Consider the following 24,342-nt stretch of genomic DNA (forward strand, 5'->3'; position numbering starts at 1 on the left):
AGGTACCTGTGCTGTGCGTGGCCTCGAATCCCTTCTTCTGGATGGAGTTATCAGACACAAACTTGAGGAACATCTTGTTGCCCGAGGAGACGATAGGCTCGGGCTCCTTGGCCCCGCAGAAGCGCCCGAGCGCCGGCGCCTTGGCGTCCTTCCCATCGAAGATCTCCAGGTGGTCGTAGGTGCATTCCTGCTGTGCCTCCACATCCAGCTCTGAGAAGCTCTGTGGAGGGTCTGGGTGAGGTCAGGGCTCGGCAGAGGTGACCCCAGTGCCCCCCACCCCCCAAACCCCTACCAGCTTGATGCGGTGCCCCGGCGTGGTGCTGATGGCCCAGGTGCACTCCTTCTTACTGGGGTATTTATCGGGCCAGTTGGGGCTGGTGATGGTCCCCGAGACAGATGTCACCTTGTGGTCACAGCCAGCTGTGGGACAGCCAAGAGGGTCACAGAGGGGCAGTTGGGGGGTTCCCAAGGGAATGGGGGGCGGGCTGGACCCACCTTCCTTGCAGTCGTGCTTGTTGTCGTGCAGCACGAAGCCGCTGCGGCACTGGCACTCGTAGCTGCCGAAGGAGTTGAGGCACTCGTGCTGGCAGCCCCCGTTGTTCTTGGAGCACTCATCCTTGTCTGGGAGAGAGCAGAGTGATCCCTGAGCGGGCTGGGAAAGCCTGGAACGGTGCAATTCCATCCCCCCAGGCCCCCCAGCCCCGCTGCCCTCCAGCCAAGCAAGCGCCCCCGGGCAGCAGCAAAGCAGCTCCAGCATCCCAGCCCCTGCGGGCACCGACGGCTCCTCCTCTCCCGTGGGCTCACCCATGGGTGCCACCATTACCTGCTGCCAGGATGGACGGGGGGAGAGGCAGAAAAACACACAGTGACAACCAAAGATGCACAAGAAAGACCAGGACGCTGGAGTCCCTCTTTACTCATCGATAGGAAATGTCACAGACACGGTAAAAATTGGGGGGAGGGGGGGGGGAAAAAAAATAAAACAAACAAGGTCAGCTGGTCAATGACAAAACCAAGGGAGTGGGGTGCTTAGAACCAAAAAAAAAAAAAAAAAAAAAAAAAAAAAAGTTTAAAAAAAGTTAAAAAAAAAAAAAAAAAATAAGGTCAACAACCAGTTCTGTCAAGCAAAAGGCTGCCGGGGCCGGCAGCACGGCTCGGCTCGGCTCGGCTCGGTCCCACCGTGCTCCCGCACGGCTCCGGGGCCGCGGCGTTCCTGAGAAAGACGGAGAGGACGGAGCGGCTCAGGAGGGGCCCCGCGGCCGCTTCTGCATGCGGAACTTGAGGCCGGGCGGGCGAGACTTGGGCGGCTGCAGCTGCTGCTTCTTCTCTGCGGAGAGAGAGGGAGAGAAGGGGGGAGAGATGGGGGCGCGGGGGGCGGCGGGGAGGGGCTGGGGGGGCCATGCGGAGCGGCAGCCGGGGGCAAGCAGCAGCGAGGGGACCCCCGGGAGCCCCTCTGCGGCCGTGGAGGAAGAGGAGGAGGAGGATGAGGATGAGGTTGGGCTTTGGGTGGGTTCCTAGGGCTAGGAATGGCGCTGGAGGGGTTTGGGGTCACCCCGAGCTGGGCGGATTGACCTCCCAAAGACCCCTCCGGGTGCCATCGCTCCCCCTGCCCTCGGGGCGGTGTTGTGGGGAGGGAAGGCAGCAGCAAGCGGGCACCGGAGCCCCCAGCGCCCCCTCCGAGCTCACAGCGGGGCCGGGAGGAGCCGGGATCCCTCCCGGAGCCATCGGTGAGTGGGGGTCCTGCCCAGACCCCCCGGCCGCCTCTCAAGCTGTAACCTGGCGTCTCCTCGGTGTGAGGGAGGAGGAGGCGAGGCAGAAAGGCCCGGTTGGGGTTGGGAAGGGGCTCCTGGGCTCAGAGCAGCTCCAGCACGGCTGGAGCTGGGGGAGCTGGGAGCCTGGGCGGGCGAGACGAGAGCAGTAGAGAGTCGGCGGCGGGAAGAAGCCCAGCGGCTCGGTGTCCTTGCTTAGCGATCCTTTATTCCAAGCAGCTCGCTCCGCCACCCGGCATCGCTCACCGTTCTCCCCCGCGGGCATCCGACGGCTCCGGGCTGCTCCGACCGCCCCGCAGCCCCCGGCAGCGCCTCTCCCCCCGCTGCGGAGCCCCCAGCGCCGCCGGGGCTCGGCACAGAGCCGGGGGGACCTACCTGGATGCCGACACCGTGGCGGATTCCCGGGAGGAACGCGCATCCCGGGAGGAGGAGGAGGAGGAAGAGGAGGAGGAGGAGGAGGAGGAAGGGGTCACGTCTTCAGCGGGGAAAAGCGGGCGCCCGGACGGCCAGGCTGCCCCGCGGCACCGAGGGGCTCGTCCGGAGCGCGGGGACCCTCCGCGGCCAAAAAGGGGCCGCACGGGAGAGGTTTTGCCCAGGGAGCAACCCCGGAGGGACCAGAGGCGGCCGAGTCCTCCAGGGTGGTCCTGCTGCCGGGAAAGCCCGAGACCTGAGCGGGGGAAGGTGGAGGAGATGGATTGATTATCTGTTATCACCCCACGTCCCGTGGGGTGAGGAAAAAGGGGATGAGGATGATGAGGATGGAGCCCGGAGCGCTCCGTGGGGAGACTCACCCGGCTGCCCCGTGGTCCCGCTCGGCTTCCCCGAGGAATCCCCCGAGGAATCGCTTTGTGGAGGGCGCCGGCTCCCGACGGCTGGGCCCCCTGCGCCGCCCTCCTCGCCTTGGTTTTCATTGAACACATAAAGCAAAGACACTCCGTGCCCGGCCCGCGGGGCTCTGCCGCTCCGGGAACGCCGCTCCCGCAGCCGGAGCCCCTCAAAAACGGCTCAGGGGTCTCTCAGAGCTGGGATGGCCTCCAGGGCACCGTGCCACACCCGGGGGACCGTCCGGTGCACGAGGGTCCCGTGGCAGCCCCCAGCGCGTCCAGCCTTTGGTGGTGTCGCCATCCCTGCGCACCAAACCCGTCCGAAGGCGACACCGCCTCGTGGAGGGGTGGCCCGGGAGAGGAGAGCGGACAGGGAGAGGCCGGGGATGGTGTTTGGGAGGAGCGATGGCTCCGGATGCTGAGGCCGGGATGCGGAGCGCCCTGCGCGGGGAGCGGGGGGAGCCGGGGCCGTGCAGCAGAGCGGGAGCAGCAGCAGCAGCAGCAGCAGCAGAGCGGGGTGTCACCGTCCCCCCACCCTGGGAATGCCACCCCAGGGGTGCAGCACCCGGGGCCCAGCACATCCCTGTCCCCAGATGGAGCCCAGCATCCCCTGGCTGTTTGGGGAGCCCCTGAGATCACCCCCAACTCTGAAATAGGAGCCAATTGTCCCCAAAAAGAAGAGAAAACCCCAAAAATATGCTGCCAGCCAGGTTGCCTGTGGATGGAGGGTTTTGAGACTAGAACCTCTGAGGTAGGAGCCAATTATCCCCGAAAAGAGGAGAAAATCCCCCAAAATGTGCTGCCAGCCAGGCTGCCTGTGCCTGGAGGGTTTTGGGGCTGGGGGCTCTGAGGTAGGTGCCAATTGTGCCCCAAAAGAGGAGAAAATCCCCCAAAATGTGCTGCTAGCAAGGCTGCCTGTGCCTGGAGGGTTTTGGGACTGGGGGCCCTGAAATAGGAGCCAATTGTCCCCCAAAAGTGTGGAAACCTCCCAAAATGTGCTGCCAGCAAGGCTGCCTGTGGCTGGAGGGTTTTGGGACTGGGGGCTCTGAGGTAGGAGCCAATTGTCCCCCAAAAGAGGAGAAAAGCCCCCAAAATATGCTGCCAGCCAGGCTGCCTGTGGCTGGAAGGTTTGAGACCAGGACCTGCACTCCCAGCTCTGAATTAGGAGCCAATTGTTCCCTAAAAGAGTTGAAACCTCTCAAAATGTGCTGCCAGCCAGGCTGCCTGTGCCTGGAGGGTTTTGGGGCTGGGGGCTCTGAGGTAGGTGCCAATTGTGCCCCAAAAGAGGAGAAAACCCCCAAAAATGTGCTGCTAGCAAGGCTGCCTGTGGCTGGAGGGTTTTGGGACTGGGGGCTCTGAAGTAGGAGCCAATTGTTCCCTAAAAGAGTTGAAACCTCTCAAAATGTGCTGCCAGCCAGGCTGCCTGTGGCTGGGGGGTTTTGAGACTAGAACCTCTGAGGTAGGAGCCAATTATCCCCGAAAAGATGAGAAAACCCCCAAAATGTGCTGCCAGCCAGGCTGTGCATGGCTGGAGGGTTTAGGGACTGGGGGCTCTGAAGTAGGAGCCAATTGTTCCCTAAAAGAGGAGAAAATCCCTCAAAATGTGCTGCCAGCCAGGCTGCCTGTGGCTGGAAGGTTTTGAGACCAGGAGCTGCACCCCTAGCTCTGAAATAAGAGCCGATTGTCCCCAAAAAGAGGGGAAACTTCCCAAAATGTGCTGCCAGTAGTAACCCTTTGTGGCTGAAGGGTTTTGAGACCAGGAGCTGCACCCCCAGTTATGAAACAGGAGGCAATTGTTTCCCAAAAGAGGATAAAATCCCCCAAAATGTGCTACCAGTCTGGTTTTCTGTGGCTGGATGGTTTTGGGGCTGCACTCCCGTCGTGGCCAAGGGAAGCGTTAGCGGCGTTTTGGGGGGCCTGGATGGGTGAGGGAGGGCAGGGGGTGCCCATGCTGGGGCCAGGCAGCTCTACCTGAGAAGAAATGGGCTTTGAAGCCCTTTTTGGAGACGGTGTTGTCGGACTTGAACTCGATCCTCATGTTGTTGTACTGGGAGGTGATGACCTCGGGCTTCTCGGCGCCGCAGAACTTCCCGTGCAGCTTGGAGTCGGCTGTGAGCCCGCTGCGCACCTCCACAAAGTCATATTTGCACACCTGGGGGTGACACGGGGCTGGGGACGCCGTGGTGCCACCCTGGGGGCCACCAGCAGCCCCTGAGAGCACCCTCAGCCCTGAACCAGGAGCCAACTGTTCCCCAAAAGAGGAGAAAACCTCCCAGAATGTGCTGGCAGCAAGGCTGCCCGTGGCTGGAGGGTTTTGGGATTGGGGGCTCTGAAGTAGGAGCCAATTGTTCCCTAAAAGAGGAGAAAACCTCCCAAAATCCAGGCTACCTGTGGCTGGAGGGTTTTGGGACTGGGGGCTCTGAAATAAGAGCCAATTGTCCCCTAAAAGAGGAGAAAACCCCCCAAAATGTGCTGCCAGCCAGGCTGCCTGTGGCTGCAGAGTTTGGGGCTGTACCCCCAGCTCTGAATTAAGAGCCAATTGTCCCCTTAAAGAGGAGAAAATCCCTCAAAATGCGCTGTCAGCCAGGCTGCCTGTGCCTGGAAGGTTTGGAGACCGGGGTCTCCATCCCCAGCTCTGAATTGGGAGCAAATTGTCCCCTAAAAGAGGAGAAAACCTCCCAAAATGTGCTGCCAGCCAGGCTGCCTGTGGCTGTAGAGTTTGGGGCTGTACCCCCAGCTCTGAATTAGAAGCAAATTGTCCCCAAAAAGAGGAGAAAACCGCCCAAAATGTGCTGCCAGCCAGGCTGCCATGGCTGGAGGGTTTGGGGACTGGGGGCTCTGAGGTAGGAGCCAATTGTCCCCGAAAAGAGGAGGAAAACTCCCAAAATGTGCTGCCAGCCAGGCTGCCTGTGGCTGTAGAGTTTGGGGCTGTACCCCCAGCTCTGAATTAAGAGCCAATTGTCCCCTTAAAGAGGAGAAAATCCCTCAAAATGTGCTGCCAGCAAGGCTGCCCATAGCTGGAGGGTTTTGGGACCAGGGGCTGCACCCCCTGTTCTGAAGTAGGTGCCAATTAACCCCTAAAACATGAGAAAAACCCCCAAAATGTGCTGCCAGACAGGCTGCCCGTGGCTGTAGAGTTTGGGGCTGTACCCCCAGCTCTGAATTAAGAGCCAATTGTCCCCCAAAAGAGGAGAAAACCGCCCAAAATGTGCTGCCAGCAGGGCTGCCTGTGGCTGGAGGGTCTTGGGGCTGCACCTCTGGCATGGGTAAGGGGTGGTACGGGGGGCAGAGAGTGACTGCTGCCCTGGCATGGGTAAGGGGTGGCACGGGTGGCAGAGAGGAGCTGCACTCCTGGCATGGGTAAGGGGTGGCACGGGGGGGCAGACAGGGGCTGCTCCCCCCACTCACATCGTTGCCCTCGGTCTCGAAGAAGTCGAACTGCAGGGAGATGCGGTACTGGGTGGGCGCCACCAGCTGCCAGATGCAGTTCTTGTTGGGGGGATACTCCTTGGGCCACCCCGGGCTGGTGATGGAGCCGTTGAGCTTGGTGAGGAACCCTCCGCAGGCGGCTGCAGGGCGGCACCACCAGCGCCCGTCACCTCCACGGGGCTGGGGGCGCCACAAGGAGCACGGGGCGGGTTTTGGGGGGGTCTCATGGGCTCACTCACCCTCGCAGCGGCGTTTATCAGATGCCAGCTCGTAGCCAGGGTCGCAGGCACACTTGTAGCTGCCCAGGGTGTTGACGCAGCGCTGCTCGCAGCCGCCGTTGTTGGGCCGGGAGCACTCGTCCATCTCTGGGCAGGGCACAGGGGGTGAGCGGCCGGGGGGCTGCAGCACCCCCTGCGCCCCCCTGAGCTCCCCCCAAACCTTTGAAGAAGTTGACGGCGAAGCCGGCCTTGTTGATGGAGCCGTCAGACACGAATTTCATCCAGAGCTTGTTGGAGGTGCTCTTGATGTCGTCGGGTTTGTCGTAGCCGCAGTAGCGGCCGATGAGGCTGCTGGAGTCGCTGCTGCCGTCGCGGATCTCCAGGTAATCGTAGGCACAGCTGTCGTGGCGCTCGATCTGGGGAGGGGGACGGTGCCACAGTCAGAGGGCACAGAAAGGTGTCACAGGAAGGTGCCACAGTAAGAAAAACGTCACTGTAAGATGGCCAATAAGATGTCACAGTGAGAAAGGTGTCACAGTAAGGTGTCACAATAAGATGGCACAGTAAGAAAGATGGCACAATAACATGGATGTCGCAGTAAGGTGTCACAATAAGGTGGCCAGTAAGATGGCACGGTAAGAACAATGGCACAGTAAGATGTTACAATAAAATGTCACAGTAAGATGTCACATGAAGATGCCACAGTAAAAATGATGGCGCAATAAGATGGATGTCACAGTAAGATGTCACAGTAAGATGGACAGTAAGGTGTCACAGTAAGAAAGATGTCACAGTAAGATGTCACAGGAACATGTCACAGGAAGATGTCACAGTAAGACAGATGTCACAGGAAGATGTCACAATATTATGTCCCAGTAAGATGGCATGGGAAGGTGTCACAGTAAGATGGCACAGTAAGGTGGCACAGTAAGGTGTCACAGTAAGGTGGCACAGTAAGGTGGCACAGTAAGGTGGCACAGTAAGGTGGCACAGTAAGATGTCATAGTAAAGTGTCACAGTAAGGTGTCACAGTAAGAAAGATGGCACAGTAAGATTGCACTGTAAAGTGTCACAGTAAGAAACATGTCATAGTAAGATGGCACAGTAATTTGAATCTGCTTTTAGAGGAGCTCCTTTTGGGGTTCTCTCCCAAATTTGCCCTGAACCTGAATAGGACACCCCTATTTCATTTGTGGGGAGATGCTGACCCACCTCGAAGGACTGGAAGGTCAATCCCACGTGGTAGCCCTCGGACACGGTGATTTTCCAGACGCACACCTTGCTGGGCCGGTAGTCATCGGGGTAGTTGGGGGACTGGATGTGGCCGTTGTCCTTCTTGACGTCCCCCCCACAGATGGCTGGAAGGGAGGAGCAGCAGCCTGAGCCCCCCCGGGCCCCCGGCCGCCCCCTGGGCCCCGCTGCTCCCCCCTACCTTCGTAGACGGCGAAGAAACCTTTGCCCACCCAGTTGCTGCTGCTGCGGAACTCCACCCACAGGCGGCTGTCGGTGGAGATGATGGGCTCGGGCAGCTTGTTCCCGCAGAACCTGCCTGGGGAGGAAGGCGTGCTGGGCTGCCGTGCTGGGACCCTCCTCTTCCTCACCGCCACCTGCTCTTCCTCATCACCACCTCCTCTTCCTCACTGCTACCACCTCTTCCTCACCGCCACCTCTTCTTCCTGTTCACCATCTCCCTTTCCTCACTGCCATCTTCTTTTCCTCACTGCCACCTCTTCTTCACCACCACCTCCTCTTCCTGCTCACTATCTCCTCTTCCTCACTGCCGTCTCCTCTTCCTCACCGCCACCTCCTCTTCCTCGCCGCCCCCTTCTCTTCCTCACTGCCACTTCCTCTTCCTCACTGCCATCTTTTCCTCACTGCTACCACCTCTTCATCATCACCAGCTCCTCTTCCTGCTCACCACCTCCTCTCCCTCACTGCCCCCTCCTCTTCCTCACTGCCATCTCCTCTTCCTCAGCACTATCTCCTTTTCCTGGCTGCCACCTCCTTTTCCTCATTACCACCTCCTCTTCCTCACTGCCATCTCCTCTTCCTCACCACCACCTCTTCCTCCTCACAGCCACCTCCTCTTCCTCACTGCCATCGCCTCTTCCTTGCCCCATCCTTCTCTTTCTCATCATCACCTCTTCCTTTCTGCCACCTTGTCTAACTCACCATGACTTCCTCTTAGTCCTCATGACCTCCTCTTCCTCACCTCCATCTCCCCTTCCTCACCGCCACCTGCTCTTCCTCACTGCCACTTCCTCTTCCTGTTCACCAGCTCCTTTTCCTCACTGCCACCTCCTCTTCCTCACTACCACCTCCTGTTCCCCACTGCCATCTCTTCTTGCTCACCGCCATCTCCTCTTCCTTGCCCTCTCCTTCTTTTTCTCATCATTTTTTCCTTTCTGCCACCTTGTCTACCTCTTCATGACCTCCTCTTCCTCACCACCCCCTGCTCTTCCTCACTGCCATCTCCTCTTCCTCATTGCTACCATCTCTTCCTCACTGCCACCTCCTCTTCCTGCTCACCACCTCTTCTTCCTCACCGCCATCTCCCTTTCCTCACCACCATCTCCTCTTCCTCACTGCCACCTCCTCTTGTCCTCTCCTTCTCTTTCTCATAATAACCATCTCTTGCTTTCTGCCACCTTGTCTAACTCACCATGACTTCCTCTTCCTCCTCGTGACCTCCTCTTCATCACTGCCATCTCTTTTTCCTCACTGCCACCTCCTCTTCCTGCTCACCACCTCCTCTTCCTCACTGCTACCATCTCTTCCTCACTACCATCTTCTTTTCCTCATCACCACCTCCTTTTCCTCATTACCATCTCCTCTTCCTCACTGCCATATCTTCTTCCTTGCCCTCTCCTTCTTTTGCTCGTCATCATCTTTTCCTTTCTGCCGCCTTGTCTACCTCACCATGACTTCCTCTTCCTCCTCATGACCTTCACTTCATCACCACCACCTCCTCTTCTTCCTCACCACCTCCTCTTCCTCCTCACCACCTCCTCTTCCTCACCTCCACCTCCTCCTGGTCCCCCCGCTGTCTCTTTCCAGCCCAAAGCCAAAGGCTGCTTCTCCCTCCACTCCTCCCCAGTCTCCTCTGGCTTTTCTGGCTGTTTCACTTCAGCTGCTGATTCCAGGGGATTTGGGAATCCTGGGGTTTGGGGAACATCCAGCTCATGGGATGGGGCTGGGATCTTGCAGTGTCCCTGGGAAACACCACAGGGATGGGACTGGGACCCTGGAATCTCCCTGGAGAACATCACAAGGACTAGAATCTCCCTGGAGAGCATCACAGGGATGGGACGAGGACAAGGACACTGGAATCTCCCTGGGGAACATCACAGGGACTGGAATCCCCCTGAGGAACACCACAGGGATGGGATGAGGACACTGGCATCTCTTGGGGAACATGACAGGGACGGGACAAGGATGCTGGAATCTCCCTGAGGAACGTTACAGGGATAGGACCAGGGCCCTGGAATCTCCCTGGGGAACGTTACAGGGATGGGATGAGGACATTGGCATCTCTTGGGGAACATCACAGGGATGGGACCAGGATGCTAGAATCTCCCTGGAACCTCCCTGGGGAACACCCAGCTCTTTGGGGTGGAATCAGGACCCTGGAATCTCTTGGGGAACATCCCGGGGATGGGACCAGGATGCTGGAATCGCCTTGGGGAACATCACAGGAATGGGACAAGGACGCTGGAATCTCCCTGAGGAACATCACAGGGACAGGAATCTCCATGGGGAACACCCAGCTCCTCAGGGTGGGACTGGGACCCTGGAATCTCCCTGGGGAAAATCACAGGGATGGAACCAGGACACTGGCATCTCTTCAGGAACATCCCAGGGATGGGACTAGAATCTGGAATCTCCCTGGAGAACACCACAGGGATGGGACCAGGACACTGGAATCTCCCTGGGGAACATCACAGGAATGGGACTAGGATGCTGGAATCTCCCTGGAACCTCCCTGGGGAACACCCAGCTCCTTGGGGTGGGACTGGGACACTGACATCTCTTGGGAAACATCACAGGGATGAGACCAGGACCCTGGAATCTCCCTGGGGAACACCCGTCTCCTCGGGGTGGGATGGGACACCGCCACTCCCTGAGGACAGATGTTCCAGCCAGCCGGATCATCCAGCCTGCTCTCACTGGCCTGGGCTAAACTGGAAGCTCCGTTCACCTCAATAACCCCTCTGGGGGCTAATTCCCCCCTCCCCAGGAGTCTGGAACAGCAGGCAGGCAGGGAGGGGGTGAGGGAATCCCCTGGTCCCCTGCCAGCCCCGGGGTGGCACCGGCGGGCAGGAGGGGCGGGCAGCAGGCCCCGGGTTGTTACCTCGCAGCGTGGCCTTTCTCCAGAACCCGTCTCTCACCTCCACGTAGTCGTACCAGCACAGCCGGCTTCGGTACAGGTCCAGGGTGGTGAAATTCAGGATGATCTAAAGGTGGGAAGGAGCAGGAGGAGCCTGGGGTGAGCTCCCCCCGTGCCCCATCTGCCCGGAGCCGGGGGAACCTGGTGGAACCCAGACCCCATGAGGGATGCTGGGGGTCAGAACACCCCAGAACAAGGCTGGGAGGAGGAAGAGGAGGGCTGGGAGAGGGCGGGAGCCGTCACCCCAGCAGTCAGTACCTTCTCTCCGGGGGTGACCGAGATCCTCCAGACGCAGTGCATGTGGGCTGAGTATCCATTGGGGAATTCCGGGGAGGAGAAGTTGCCCTGGCTGTCCTGGAGCGTCTCCCCACAGGCTGCAGAGGGAGAAAAGCGGGGTTCAGACCCCCCGGAAAAGCGGGGTTCAAACCCCCACTATTCACTGTCCCCTGATCCACTAATAACCCCAACACACCCCCTATAACAACCAACCCCATCCCAAAGCCATAACCAACAATGCCCCAACTACCCCAAGCCTCTGGATGAGGATCCGCTGCCAGTGACACTGGTTGCAAAAAATGCATGTATTTCATGCATGGCTTTTTGCAAATATTAAAATGAATATTGTATGTGTTGTGTTAGAAAGTGATGTTGTATTAATTCTCTTAAGTACTGTGTTAAATATAGTTTTAGGTTACAAAAAATGTTAAAATAGAAATGATGCTATGTAAGATACTTTTTTTAAAGAAAGGACTTGCACTGAGATAGCAGCCACAGGACACCTGAATTTTTCAGAGAAAAAGAATTTATTGCCCTCTTATCAGAAGAAATGAACTTCTTCCCACCTTGAAGGCACTGTTAGGATTCAGAGGAAGAAGTTGACACTGCCCAGACAGAATCCTGTGTTTAAATGGAATTTATGCATCATGGATGAGGTGTATGAATATGCAACAGGTTATTGTTTTTAAGGGTTAATCCTCTGTTAACGTGGGTCCTTTTTTGGGCTCGTGCTGCCCAGTAAAAGGTACCCGGACATCCATAACTCTTTATCTTTATTGTCTCATATTGTCCTAATTCAAATTGTCCAAATTATTATTACTCTAATTGTATTACTATTTTTATAACCATTTTATTACTATTAAACTTTCAAAGTTTTAAAAACAAGCGATTGGCGTTTTTGACACTGAATAAGCAAACACTACCAACATCCCCCCTAAATAAACCATAACAAGCACCAAAGAGACAAAAGAGACCCCCAAACTCACGAGTCAACCTCACCCTACAACCAGCACCCCGTAGTAAGGGCGTTAGCGTTCAGAAACACAAAATCACAGAATGATTCTATGCAGGTGCTTTTATTGAAGAGCTCTGGGTGTCAGAGGTACAACCCCAAATCTGACTCCGACATGGGTTCAGGATGAACACGTTTTTAGATTCTATCGTTATATGACTTTCATGTTAATTATTCAACTTATATTGTTCTGTTGTATACATAGATTTCATCCAAACATGGGCTCCTCGTGGCCCCCTCAAACTTCTAACATAGTTTTCCATGATTCTTCTTACGATTAAACAATAATTATATTTAATTACTAAACAATCATCACATCTAACAATTATATCATTTATCGTATACTGCTTACGCAGGTGCAATTTCACATGATCTGGCAAACACAAAGCCTAACATTTTCAGAGTCTATTTTTAACATTTTTCCAGAGCCCCACTAAGTTTAGCTTCTTTCTAATTCCCCGAATTTTATGATTTTAAAACCTTTTACTATCAAGGGTGTTTTGTGGAGATATAGCTAAAAACTCTACAACTTTTGTGACAATTGTAAAGCCGGGATGTTTATTACAGCGCTGGACGCATGTGGGAATTGTTCCCTTAAAATGACATTTATACCTCTGGGAACTTCAGGTCCCTTTTTATCTCTTTCTCAGGTACACATGCATAAAATTTCATAATAGGTTGTGAAAGGGACAAGATGGGCACCACGGTGCTGGTACCTGTGTTTTGTGGAGATAAACAAAACTCCACAACTTTGTGAAAGTTGTAAAGCTGGTGTGTTTATTACAGTGCTGGACGCATGTGGGAATTGTTCCCTCAAAATGATATGTGGGAACTTCAGGTCCCTTTTTATCTCTTTCTCAGATACATATGCACACAATTTTACAAGAAGTTAGTATATATATTCATTTTTACTAATTTCACTGACATTTGCTGCTAGTTCTTCTTTATCAAAAAGAATTCCCAGGTCAGGCTGAGCTGCTCTCACAGCAGTGTCTGTCTCTCTCTATCACCTTCTGTCTCTCCCCCTTATCTCTGTCCTTCACTGAAGCAACTTCACTGAGCTTAATTTCTGCAGTCAGGCTAAATAGCTATAGTTTCTAACGACACACTCAACTCAAAAATGTACATTTCACCTAAATCAAAACAGATTTTCACCCTAGAAAATTTTCACTTTGCCTCGAGGCGAGGGCTTAGATGCATCCCCCAGCAGCAGCAAGAGCATCACCGCCTTCACCCTCACCCCAGCGCCCTTTTCCCACACAAATCCCCCAAATAAACCGCATCACCGCCATCCCCATCCCTCGCTGGAGCTGCTCCCGGCCCCGTGGCTCCCCTCCAGGCTCCTCCCGGGCCGTGCCACGCCGCGGGGCCGGGCTGGCTGCCCGCGCTCCGGGCAGCTCCCGCGGCTGGAGCCGGCCCAGCGCTGCCATCTGGGAGCCACATGAGGCTGCGCCCCGAGCTCTGCGCCCCCCTCCCCACCGGCCCGCTCGGATGAAAGGTGAAACTCTCCAAAAAAATCCCGCTTGAAACCTGGGCTCGCTGCCTTTTTTTCCCTTTACGCTGGAAACAAAAGAAGGGGACGCTTGTGAGCCTTTTTCGAGGCCTTATAAAAGGCTCCTCCTTTTATAATTTTTTTTTTTTTTTTTGCTTTTCCCCGCTCCCAACTAATCACTTTTCCTGCTCCCCTGAAGGCGGCACGGCCGTGGGGCCCCTCACAAAAGGCTTCCCTCTGTTCCAGGCTGCTAATTAGTCGCTGGAATTAAGCGGGAGCGTGCGGGAGCCAAACTCCTTGCAGATGTTGGCAGCGCAGCCCCGGAGCACGTGCCTGCCGTCGGGGGGGACTCGTGCCAGACACCCCCTCCCCGCTCCTGGGACAATGCCACCGCTCGTGGTCACAGCCCCGGAGCCCTCCGAGGTGACAACAGAGCTCTGCTGATCGTCTGCTCCAGCCTCGGGGAGATTTGTGGGCTCTGATGGGACCAGGATGCTCCCAGAGCCCTCCGAGGTGACAGCAGAGCTCTGCTGATCGTCTGCTCCAGCCTCGGGGGAGATCTGTGGGCTCTGATGGGACCAGGATGCTCCCAGAGCCCTCCGAGGTGACAGCAGAGCTCTGCTGATCGTCTGCTCCAGCCTCGGGGGAGATCTGTGGGCTCTGATGGGACCAGGATGCTCCCAGAGCCCTCCGAGGTGACAGCACAGTTCTGCTGAACGTCTGCTCCAACCTTGGGGAGATTTGTGGGCTCTGATGGGACCAGGATGCTCCCAGAGCCCTCCGAGGTGACAGCACAGCTCTGCTGGTCATCTGCTCCAACCCTGGGGAGATTTGTGGGCTCTGATGGGATCAGGATGTCCCCAAACCCCTCTGGGGACAGGGGTGGGATGGAAGAGGCTCCGAGGAGGCTCTGAGAAGGTTGTGGTCCCCAAGGGTGCTTGTGGGGTCAGAGGATGCTCTCAGGAGATGTTCTGCTCTTGGGGGAATGGTCTGTGGAGGATTTTTCAGGGGGATGCTCTTGGAAGATCCTCTGGGGGTGGGGGGATGCTCTTCCCTTGAGGGATTCTTTTGTAGGAATTCTCCAGGGAGATGCTCTTTGAAGGATTTTTTTCTTTGAAGGATTTTTCAGGAGATTTTTTTAGGAGATGCTCTTTAGACTATGCTCTTTGGGGGATGTTTTTTAGGGGACTTTTTGGAGGATGTTTTTTGGGAGGTGCTCTTTGGGGGATGCTTTTGGGGGATTTTCTTGGCTGATGCTCTTTGTGGGATTTGTTTGGGGGATGTTTTTTGGGAGATGCTCTTGGAGGAGGGTTGCTCTTCCATTTAAGGATTTTGTGGGGGGGATGCTCTTCCCTTGATGGATTCTTTAGTAGGAATTTTACAGGGAGATGCTCATTGTAGGATTTTTTGGGAGATTTTTTTGGGAGATGCTCTTTAGAGGATGCACTTTGTGGGATTTCTTTGGGGGATGCTTTTTGAGGATCCTCTTTGGGGAATTTCTTTGGCCAATTATTTTTGGGGATGCTTTTGGAGGATGTTTTTTTGATGGCTGCTCCAACAAGAGGCTCTGGAGAGGATTTTTTGGGACAATGCTCTGGGGGGGAGTGCTGTGATTAAAAGGGATTAAAAGGGACAGTGGTTCATCCCAAATGGAAGCAATGGTGAAGTCAGGATGAGCATCCACATTTCAAGGCTTTCACATCCCTTCCTCACCGCCTGAATCACGTCACCTTTCCCCACTCTGTGTAATTTCCATATCTCCTGGAGTCTCCATCCTCAGTGAAGACCCACAAATTGTCTGTGCACACCCAGGGCTCTTTTCTTGCAGGAATGAGAAGAGAGGGGAGCTGAGGACACCCTCACACAGGCAGATTCTCCTCAAAGTGGATGGATGAGCACCTTGAGTGCTCTTTAGGGAGTGAGGACCCCAAAACCCCTGGAAACAGCGAATCCACCCAGGATGACACCACTTTTGCCAAGATTTGGGGTGAAACTGAGGGAAATCCAACCTGGGGGTGCTCCCATGGGTTCTCGGTGCCCTTGAGGGGGTGGCACTCACCTGGGCAGCGGTAGAGCTTGCGGGCCTGGGCAATGTCCCCTTTGCTGAGCCGTGTCCTCTGGCCGATGGCGGGCCGGACGCCGTTCACGTCGTATTTGGGCAGGATGGTGTCCAGGAAGATGCCCCTGGGGCAGGAAAGGGATGAGCTGGGTGGGAATGGCCGGCCCTGCGGCCTCACGACCGGGGAAGGATGCTAAAAACAGCCTGGCTAATTAAAGCAGCCTGGCTAATTAAAGCCTGCAGGCCGGTGAGTCAGCCAGCGGGGACGTGTCCCCAGCGGAGGTGACCTCAGGGACAGCAATTCCCTGCTCTGGGAAGGGACCTGAGGGGTTTCATCCCATCCAGAACACCAATGGAAACATTTCTTGGAGGGAATTCACCCTGTGCACAGCTGCTAATCACCCTCAGGGGTTGGGGACACCATGGCATTGTCCCCAGGGTGTGAGGTGACACCAGGGGACAGCCCAGGCTGTACCTGGAGAAGGTGTTCCTGGCGTAGTGCATGATGCTGTCGAAGTCATAGGTCTCCCCCAGCGACTCCACCTCCTCAGGCTCCATCTTGAGGAAGTTGTATTCCTGCCCTGAGGAGCACAGGACGGGGGCACTGCCAGGGGAACCCCAATTTTGGCAGCAGGGATGAAGAAGAAGAGGAGAAGGAGAAGGAGGAGGAGGAGGGAAGCTTATCCCCACCTGGCTGGATGTTCTCCCTGATGATGGAGACGTGGTCATCCCTGTCGGGGCGCGTGTGCTCATGCCAGAAGCCGATGACGTGGCCCAGCTCGTGCACCACGATGCCAAATTTGTCGCAGTTTTTGCCGATGGAGATGGCCTGGGGTCCCCCTCCCCGGCGGCCCACGTAGGAGCAGCACCTGCAGGGGAGCAACCAGACGGTTCCTGGCTCTCTGCTGTGGACATCTGTCACAGACATCTTTTATGGAAAATCCTTTCCTTAGGATTTTTCCTCCTGAGAAGCTGAGAGGCCTCAGCAACAAAATGTAAACAATGGTTATCTGCTGCTGTGGAATGCAACAGGGGCATCTGTGATTGGTCTCATGTGGTTGTTTCTAATTAATGGCCAATCACAGTCAGCTGGCTCAGACTCTCTGTCCCAGCCACAAGCCTTTGTTATCATTCCTTCTTTTTCTATTCTTAGCTGGCCTTCTGATGAAATCCTTTCTTCTATTCTTTTAGTATAGTTTTAATATAATATATATAATAAAATAATAAATCAGCCTTCTGAAACATGGAGTCAGATCCTCATCTCTTCCCTCACCCTCAGACCCCTGTGAGCACCGTCACAAATATCCTGGTGTTCCCCAGCCAGGAGAATCAGGTCCCAAAAAACCCTGGGCATGTGGGAATCATCCCTGATACAGAACCTCAGGCGTCCTGCCCACGGGAGGAACTCAAGCCTCAGCTCTGCTTGGAAACTGGGAGCGCTCAGCTTCTGGCATGGCACGGACCAGCACGGCATGGCACAGCTGCACCAGCCCCAGATCCTGCGGTCCTGCTGCCAGAGGTGCCCAAACAGCTCCCTGGAGCCATCCTTGCCCCTGCCCCACATCCCTGGAGCCATCCTTGCCCCTGCCCCACATCCCCATGGTTCTGCTGCCAGGGCTGCCCACCCAGAGCCATCCTTGCCCCTGCCCTGCAGCTCAGCTGCTCCATCCCTCCTCTCTGGACCTGAGCTCAGCGTTTGCGCCCACGCAGGGGCTCCCATTCCAGGGGAAATCCTCCTCCTAACCACCATCAGCTTGGCCAGGGCCGTGCCCTGACGTGTGAAGAAGCTGAGCTCGTCCAAACCCCTGTTTCCTTTGGCTCCATCCCTGCTGCAAGCCCAGGCTGGTGCCGCACCACCGACCTCATCCCCGGCGGCTCCAGCACCTCCTGCACCCCAAACAGATGGATCCCACCCCAAAACCGAGCCTCAAACCGGTCCCGGAGCAGCCCTGCACGTACCCACAGGGCCGGTAGGTGAACACGATGTAGCTGTCCTCGTCGTTGCGCTCCAGGAAGGTGACGCAGGTGTGCTTCTCCCAGTGGCGCATGGCCTGCCGGAAGATGGCTCGCTGGCTGCCTGCGGAGGGGCGGCAGGGGGGAGTCACTGAGGGGAAACTGAGGCACGGCGGGGCCTGGTGCCCCTCGCTGGGCTGTCACTCACCGCTGAAGTTGCCGCTGATGACATAAGGGATGACCCCGTCTGGCCACACGCGCTCGGGCCGGGACGTGGCGGCGCGGCGGCTCCGGGAGCGCTGCCGGCCCCGGCGGCGCCGAGGCTGCCCCGGCCGGGGGCTGGTGCCGTTGGTGCCTGTGGGGATGGAAGGGTCAGCAGGGCCGAGGGGAGGCGGGCAGGGGGCAATGGGGACGGGCACGGGGTACCTGAGGAGTTGGAGGGCAGGCGGGTGATGGTGTGACGCGCCAGGTCCACCACGCGGTCCACCTGGAAGAGCTGCAGGTCCTCCTCGTCCAGGGCGATGTCACCCAGGAAGGCGGCTGGGAGGGGAAGGGGAGGTGTGAATTCTCCTTGGTGGATCCCAAATCCCATCGGGTGCCTCTTCCCAGCCGCTCCACACCTGGCAAACCCTTCCTCCCACTCCTCCTCCTCCTCTCTCTCTCCTTCAGCTGAGCGTGGTGCTGGCTGGGCTCCCCCCACTCCCCAGCAGCTGGAGCCAGCCCCACTCTCACATCTGGATCACATAAAACCCATCCATCACTTTTTAGAGTTTCTATTATTATTTGTCTTGCAAAACCGCCTTTTTCCCCCCCTCCCCGCCGACTTTTGCTGGCTTTAGGATCCCCTTCCCTCCCGGCTCTTGCCCCCCCAGCCCTGAGCGAGCTCCGAGAGCCCCAGGATGCTCCAAGCAGCGACCTCTGAGCCATGCGGAGCTCTGAGCTGAGCCATCTGGGCCGGGAAGCTCCCGCTGTGCCCGGAGCCCGCAGGAGCGGGGCCGCCGTCTGCCGGGACCCCCCTCCTCCAGCAGCACCGCGGGGCTGGAGGACACAGCCCTGCTCAAAACCCTTCCTCATAACCCTTCCTCCTCTTCCTCTCTGTCGTTCTCAGTGGCTTGGGGCCGCGGCTCCCGGAGCTTGACCAGCCCCGAGCCCCGGGGAAACGGGGCTGGCTCCGGGGCTGGGGGTTCCTCAGCGGTTTTGGGGTACCTGGGGAGAGCAGAGGGTGCCTGGAACCCCCTGGAACTCGGGCAGCGCTGGGGAATGGGGTGGCCGGAGCAGCTCCGGGGAGGAGGGCGAGCGGAGCCAAGGTCGCGCTCCAGGCAGTTTGCAAATGGATCCCTAAAGAGCCACTAATTATGAAGGCGAGGCGGGACAATTAGGATAACCCCGAGAGGTCCGGAAAGCCGGGGATCAGAGGAGCAGGCTGGATCCCGTCCCTTTGCACGGCCCCGAGCCCAAACCTCGCTGCAGCGGGGGTGTGGAGCGCTTCGGGGAGAAACAGCCGCGTTTTGGGGTAAAACGGCCGCGTTTTGGGGTGAATCAGCCGCATTTTGGGGTAAAACGGCCGCGTTTTGGGGTGAATCAGCCGCGTTTTGGGGTGAATCAGTCGCGTTTTGGGGTGAAACAGGTGCGTTTTGGGGTCAATCAGCTGCGTTTTGGGGTGAAACAGCTGTGCTTTGGGGTGAAACAGCCACGTTTTGGGTGAAACTGGCGTTTTGGGGTGAATCAGCCGCGTTTAGGGTGAATCAGCTGCGTTTTGGGGTGAATCAGGGCCGTTTTGGGGTGAATCAGCCGTGTTTTGGGGTGAATCAGCCACGTTTTGGGGTAAAATAGCCGCGTTTTGGGGTGAATCGGCCGCGGTTTGGGTGAATCAGCAGCGTTTTGGGGTGAATCAGGGCCGTTTTGGGGTGAATCAGCAGCGTTTTGGGGTGAATCAGCCGCGTTTTGGGGTGAAACAGCCGCGTTTTGGGGTGAAACAGCGGCGTTTTGGGGTGAATCAGCAGCGTTTTGGACAGAAACAGCCGTGTTTTGGGGTGAATCAGCCGTGTTTTGGGGTGAAACAGCCACGTTTTGGGGTGAATCAGCCGCGTTTTGGGGTGAATCAGCAGCGTTTTGGGGTGAATCAGCCGCGTTTTAGGCTGAATCAGCTGCGTTTTGGGGTGAATCAGCCGCATTTTGGACAGAAACAAACGTGTTTTGGGGTGAATCAGCTGCGTTTTGGGGTGAAACAGCTGCATTTTGGGGTGAAACAGCTGCGATTTGGGTGAATCATCCACGTTTTGGGGTGAATTAGCTGCCTTTTGCGGTAAAACAGCCACGTTTTGGGGTGAATCAGCCGTGTTTTGGGGTGAATCAGACGCGTTTTGGGGCTGTCCCCAGCACTGACCGCTGGGTGAATCCCATCGGGGGAGGCTCCGGGGTGGAGAGCAGACCTGCGGCAGCGCCGAGGGAAGCGCAAACAAGCCGGGGCCGGCACCTCCCCTGGCAGCGACCTGCGGCTGGCACGGCCAGGCTGCAATTTGAGGGCAGAGCAGAGGCAGGAGCCGGCCCCGGCCTCCCCACACCCTCCCGGGGCCGGCAGAGACGTGTCCGAACGGGCAGCGTGGGGGAGGACCGGGGCCGGGGAGCAGGACGAGCATCCCTTGCCAAGAGCTGCGTGGAAAGACAAGGGAAAGTAAGCTCGCTTACAGCCCAGCAAGCGCCAGCGGAGCCAAGTGATATGGAAACCATATGTGAGGGATTTGGGAGCCGTGAGAGAGCCGGGCAGGCCGGCCCGGGGATGGAGGGCTGCTCTTCCCGTGGGTTTGAGGCGGCTGGGCCCCCCAAAAACCCCCCAGGGCACAGCATGGTGGCCCCGGGGGTGTCCCCACAGCGATCCCTGCATGGACACGTCAGGGCCAAGCCCAGAGTGGTGGATTGAGAAATTCCAGGTTGGTTTGGGCTCCGGTCACGTCCTCCTCCCACTCACGTCCTCCTCTCTGTGCACCCGTGGAATGAGGGGACACGTGGGGTATTTGGGGGGGAGTCTCTGCTCACCCAAAGCCCCCAGACACCGTTAAACTCCCTGAGGGGCTTCCCTGGGGACAATGCCACGCTGCTGCCACTTGTTGGTGTGGGAGAGGTGGAGGGAACACCCTGCAAACAAAGGGGACCCCCTGGAAATGAGAGGGACCCCTGCAAGTGAGGGGGACCCTCTGCAAGCAAAGGGGACACCCTGGAAGTGAAGGGGACCCTCTGCAAGTGAGGGGAACCCTCTGCAACCTCGAGGGTCTCTTGGCAGGAGTGATCCCAGCCCACTGCTGGGCCCAGCCCAGGTTGGAACAGGAGGAAACTCCCCCCGAGGGGTCACACTGCCTTCAGGACATCCCCTCACCCCGCCAGGGCAAGGTGCCCAAGAGACCCCCAAACCAGGGGACACAGATACCCCCCTGGAAGTCTCCTGGTGTCCCTGAGCTGCTGCCAGCCTGGGCTGCTCTCTGCTCGGTCACAGAGGCCCTGAGAGCAAGGAGGAAACACCTCCGAGGGGTCACAGCCCCAGAGGCACATCCCCTCACCCCTCACCCAAACCAGGGGACACAGATCCCCTCCTGGAGCTGTCCTGGTGTCCCTGAGCTGCTGCCAGCCTGGGCTGCTCTCTGCTCGGTCACAGAGGCCCTGGGGGCAAGGTCCGAGCGCAGCGGTGCCAGCAGGGCAGGGGGGATGCGGTGCCAGCGATGGCAGCAGGGAGGAGGATGCGATGCCAGCGATGCCAGCTCCAAGGCCAGGCGTGGGAGTGAAGGCGGGCAGAGGGGGATGCACGGTCCCAGCTCCATCCCTGCCGCCCCCCAGCGCAGATCTGGGAGCTCGCACGGAGCTCGCTCTGCCCCCGCCCCCCGCAGGCGGGGATGGCTCAGCCCTCCTCTGTTGTTTGACTTTTTGCGCTGTGTTTTCTTGCGGGTTCTCAGAACGCTGACGTAACCCCGGGGCTGAAGCTTTAGACAAACAAGGTTTTTCACTCGGAGCAGGGCCAAACCCCCTCAGCACCCCATGCTGACCCCACAGGCACCTCCTGATCCTCCTGGGTCCCTCTGCTCCCTGCCCGGGATGCAGGAGCTCAGCATCCCCATGGCAAGGTGAGCAGTGCAGGGTCCGACCTCTCTGGTGTCACTGGCGTTTGGGATGAGCCTGACCTCGGGCCCCACCAGGGTTGGGAGCTCTGGTGCAGGAGAAATGGGATGAAATTGGTGCTGGGAAGGGGCTGGGGAGTGAACGAGATGTTCTGGGAGCTTTGGAAAGGCAAACAGAGCTGAGGAGAAGCCTTGGCAGATAAACAGTGCAGGATCACATGGCAGGGCAGCCTGGGGCAGAGGAGGCTCCGGGCAGGGTGCAGGGCAGGAGGGACCCCCATCCATCCCTGCCAGGATCCCACCAGAGATCTTCCTGTGAGGAATCACCAGGCCTTGAAGGACACTGAGCAAGAAGGACCCTCATTCCTGTGAAGAGGACCCTCATCCATCCCTGCCAGGATCCCACCAGAGATCTTCCTGTGAGAACCACCAGGCCTTGAAGGACACTGAGCAAGAAGGACCCTCATTCCTGTGAAGAGGACCCTCATCCATCCCTGCCAGGATCCCACCAGAGATCCTCATGTGGGAATCACCAGGCCTTGAAGGACACTGGGCTGCGAAGATCCCACAAAAGGATGGGAAAGATCCTCCTGTGGGTCTCACCAGCTCCTGAAGGACACTGAGGAGTGACCCTCATCCATCCCTGCCAAGATCCCACCAAAGATCCTCCTGTGGGTCTCACCAGGCCTCAAAGGACACTGGGCAGGAAATCCTCACCCCTGTGAAGATCCCAGCAGTGGGTGGGAAAAATCCTCGTCCTCTCATTCTCCTGTGGGTCTCACCAGGCCTTGAAGGACACTGAGCAAGAAGGACCCTCATTCCTGTGAAGAGGACCCCCATCCATCCCTGCCAGGATCCCACCAAAGATCCTCCTGTGGGTCTCACCAGGCCTCAAAGGACATGAGGCAGAAAACCCTCATCCCTGCCAAGATCCCATCAAAGAATGGGAAAGATCCTTATCCTCCTGTGGATCTCACCAGGCCTTGAAGGACACTGTGGAGGGACTCTCATCCCTGTGAAGATCCCACCAAAGATCCTCCTATGGGTCTCATTAGCTCTCAAAGGACACTGGGCAGGAGGGACCTTCATTCATGTGAAGATCCCACAAAAGGTTGGGAAAGATCCTGATCCTTGTGTGGGTCTCACTAGGCCTTGAAGGACATTGAGGAGGGACCCTCATCCCTGGCAAGATCCCACCACAGGGTGGAAATATCCTCATCCTCATGTAGGTCTCACCAGCTCTTATAGAACATTGAGCAGGGGGGATGCTGATCCCTGCCAAGATCCCACCAAAGATCCTCATGTAGGTCTCAGCAGCCCTTGAAGGCACTGGGCAGGAAGGACCCTCATCCCTGTGAAGATCCCACCAGAAGGTGGAAAGATCCTCATCCTCCTGTGGGTCTCACAAGGCCTTGAAGGACACTGAAAAGGGACCCTCATCCCTGTGAAGGTCCCACCAAAGGGCACCAGGTGGGAAGGACCCTCATCCTTGTGCAGCTTGGAGGTTCCAAGCAGGAGGGACAGGAAGGATCCTCATCCCTGTGTGGGTGCCAGGAGCCCCCAAAGGGCTCTGTGCAGGGTGGGCAGCATCAGCCCAGCCCAGGGTTCCCTCAGCAGCTCCATCCCAGCCATCCCAAATCCTGGCGAGTCCCGAGCATCCCTCGCTGCGCAGGCAGGGTTTGGGATGTGGAAAGAAGCAGGGACCGAACCTCTGTGCCCCAACCGCGACCGGGATGGAAGTGAAATCTCCAATAGCTGCATCCGGGCTGCAAAGCCACGGAGCCACCGGAGCAGCGTCCTCGGAGCCCTTAAATATGCGCGGAATGCTCCTCGCACCACCCCTCGCCCCCGCACCCGGCCCAGCTGCGCGGCCAAACACCCGGGGCCGCGGCCCGGCCAAGGGGGGGACCCTCTGCTTTGGGGGGTGCCCTCAGCCCTGGGGGTCTGCGCTGACCGCGGTGGGAGGGGATGGAGGGGGAAAGATGAGGAGCATCCAGCGGTGGAAGGATGAGGAGCATCCCGGGGTTTTGGGGCTGGGGGAGCAGCACTGCAGGGAGACCTCCGGGACAGACGGAGGGGAAGCAGCACCTCTTGGGGACAGACGGACGGGAAGCAGCCCCTCTTCTGCCCCCCCCCGGGACAGACGGACAGGATGGAGGGGAAGCAGCCCCTCTCTGGGACAGACGGAGGGGAAGCAGCGCCTCTAATGCCCCCCAGCACCGGTACAGCCCCTCTCCTGTCCCCGGGGACAGACGGACGGGGAAGCAACCCCTCTCCTGCCCCTCTCTCAGCCCCGGCACCTCTCAGCCCCTCTCCTGCCCCTCTCCCGCCCCCCGGCACCTCTCAGCCCCTCTCCTGCCCCTCTCCCGCCCCCCGGCACCTCTCAGCCCCTCTCCCGGTGCCCCTCGCCGTCGGCGGGACAGAGGGAGCCGCCAGCCTGTGAACGCCGGCCCGAGGAGTATTTGCTTTCCCAGAGCACCTTCCGAGAGCAGCCCGGCAGGCACAAAGCAGGAATTCAAGGCTGGGAGGCCACGCTGGGAGCCAGGCCAGATCACGGCCCCTGTGCGGGCTTGGGGAAACTGAGGCACGGGGGGATAGAGCCACTCAGCACCCCCAAAGAGCTCAGATATCCCTCACTGCCATCCCCCACCTCCTGCCTGGAGCATCCTGATCCCAGCTGGAGATTTTGGGATGCCCAGGGCAGAGACGCTCCAGCACAACATCCCCGGTGCGAGGGATGATCCCAGTCCCGAATTCCCTCCGCTGCAAGGCACATCCTCCCTCCGCCAACGCTTCCCTGAGCACCCGCAGCCAAAT

The 24,342-nt window shown here is 57.9% G+C and overlaps 1 protein-coding gene across 2 annotated transcripts in view; it reads right to left on the reverse strand.

The window, feature by feature from the left end:
- The window catches only part of BMP1 (bone morphogenetic protein 1), a 31,534-nt gene that overhangs the window by 1,837 nt on the left and 5,355 nt on the right, over positions 1–24,342 (reverse strand). The window contains exons 2-18 of one of the 2 annotated variants that reach the window (XM_058820114.1): positions 17,846–17,959; positions 17,628–17,774; positions 17,426–17,543; positions 16,157–16,335; positions 15,942–16,047; positions 15,467–15,591; positions 10,886–11,001; positions 10,592–10,694; positions 7,673–7,789; positions 7,453–7,598; positions 6,461–6,656; positions 6,262–6,387; positions 6,002–6,162; positions 4,565–4,745; positions 496–621; positions 293–420; positions 7–220 (exon numbers count right to left, since the gene is read on the reverse strand). In XM_058820114.1, coding sequence (XP_058676097.1) covers positions 7–220; positions 293–420; positions 496–621; positions 4,565–4,745; positions 6,002–6,162; positions 6,262–6,387; positions 6,461–6,656; positions 7,453–7,598; positions 7,673–7,789; positions 10,592–10,694; positions 10,886–11,001; positions 15,467–15,591; positions 15,942–16,047; positions 16,157–16,335; positions 17,426–17,543; positions 17,628–17,774; positions 17,846–17,959 — 2,403 coding nt within the window. Of the gene's footprint in view, positions 1–6; positions 221–292; positions 421–495; positions 622–1,103; positions 1,328–4,564; positions 4,746–6,001; positions 6,163–6,261; positions 6,388–6,460; positions 6,657–7,452; positions 7,599–7,672; positions 7,790–10,591; positions 10,695–10,885; positions 11,002–15,466; positions 15,592–15,941; positions 16,048–16,156; positions 16,336–17,425; positions 17,544–17,627; positions 17,775–17,845; positions 17,960–24,342 lie in introns of those variants that run through there. The other variant, XM_058820115.1, reaches the window with a different exon arrangement.

The sequence above is a fragment of the Ammospiza caudacuta genome, chromosome 26 (assembly GCF_027887145.1).
Source record: "Ammospiza caudacuta isolate bAmmCau1 chromosome 26, bAmmCau1.pri, whole genome shotgun sequence".
Taxonomy (NCBI): domain Eukaryota; kingdom Metazoa; phylum Chordata; class Aves; order Passeriformes; family Passerellidae; genus Ammospiza; species Ammospiza caudacuta.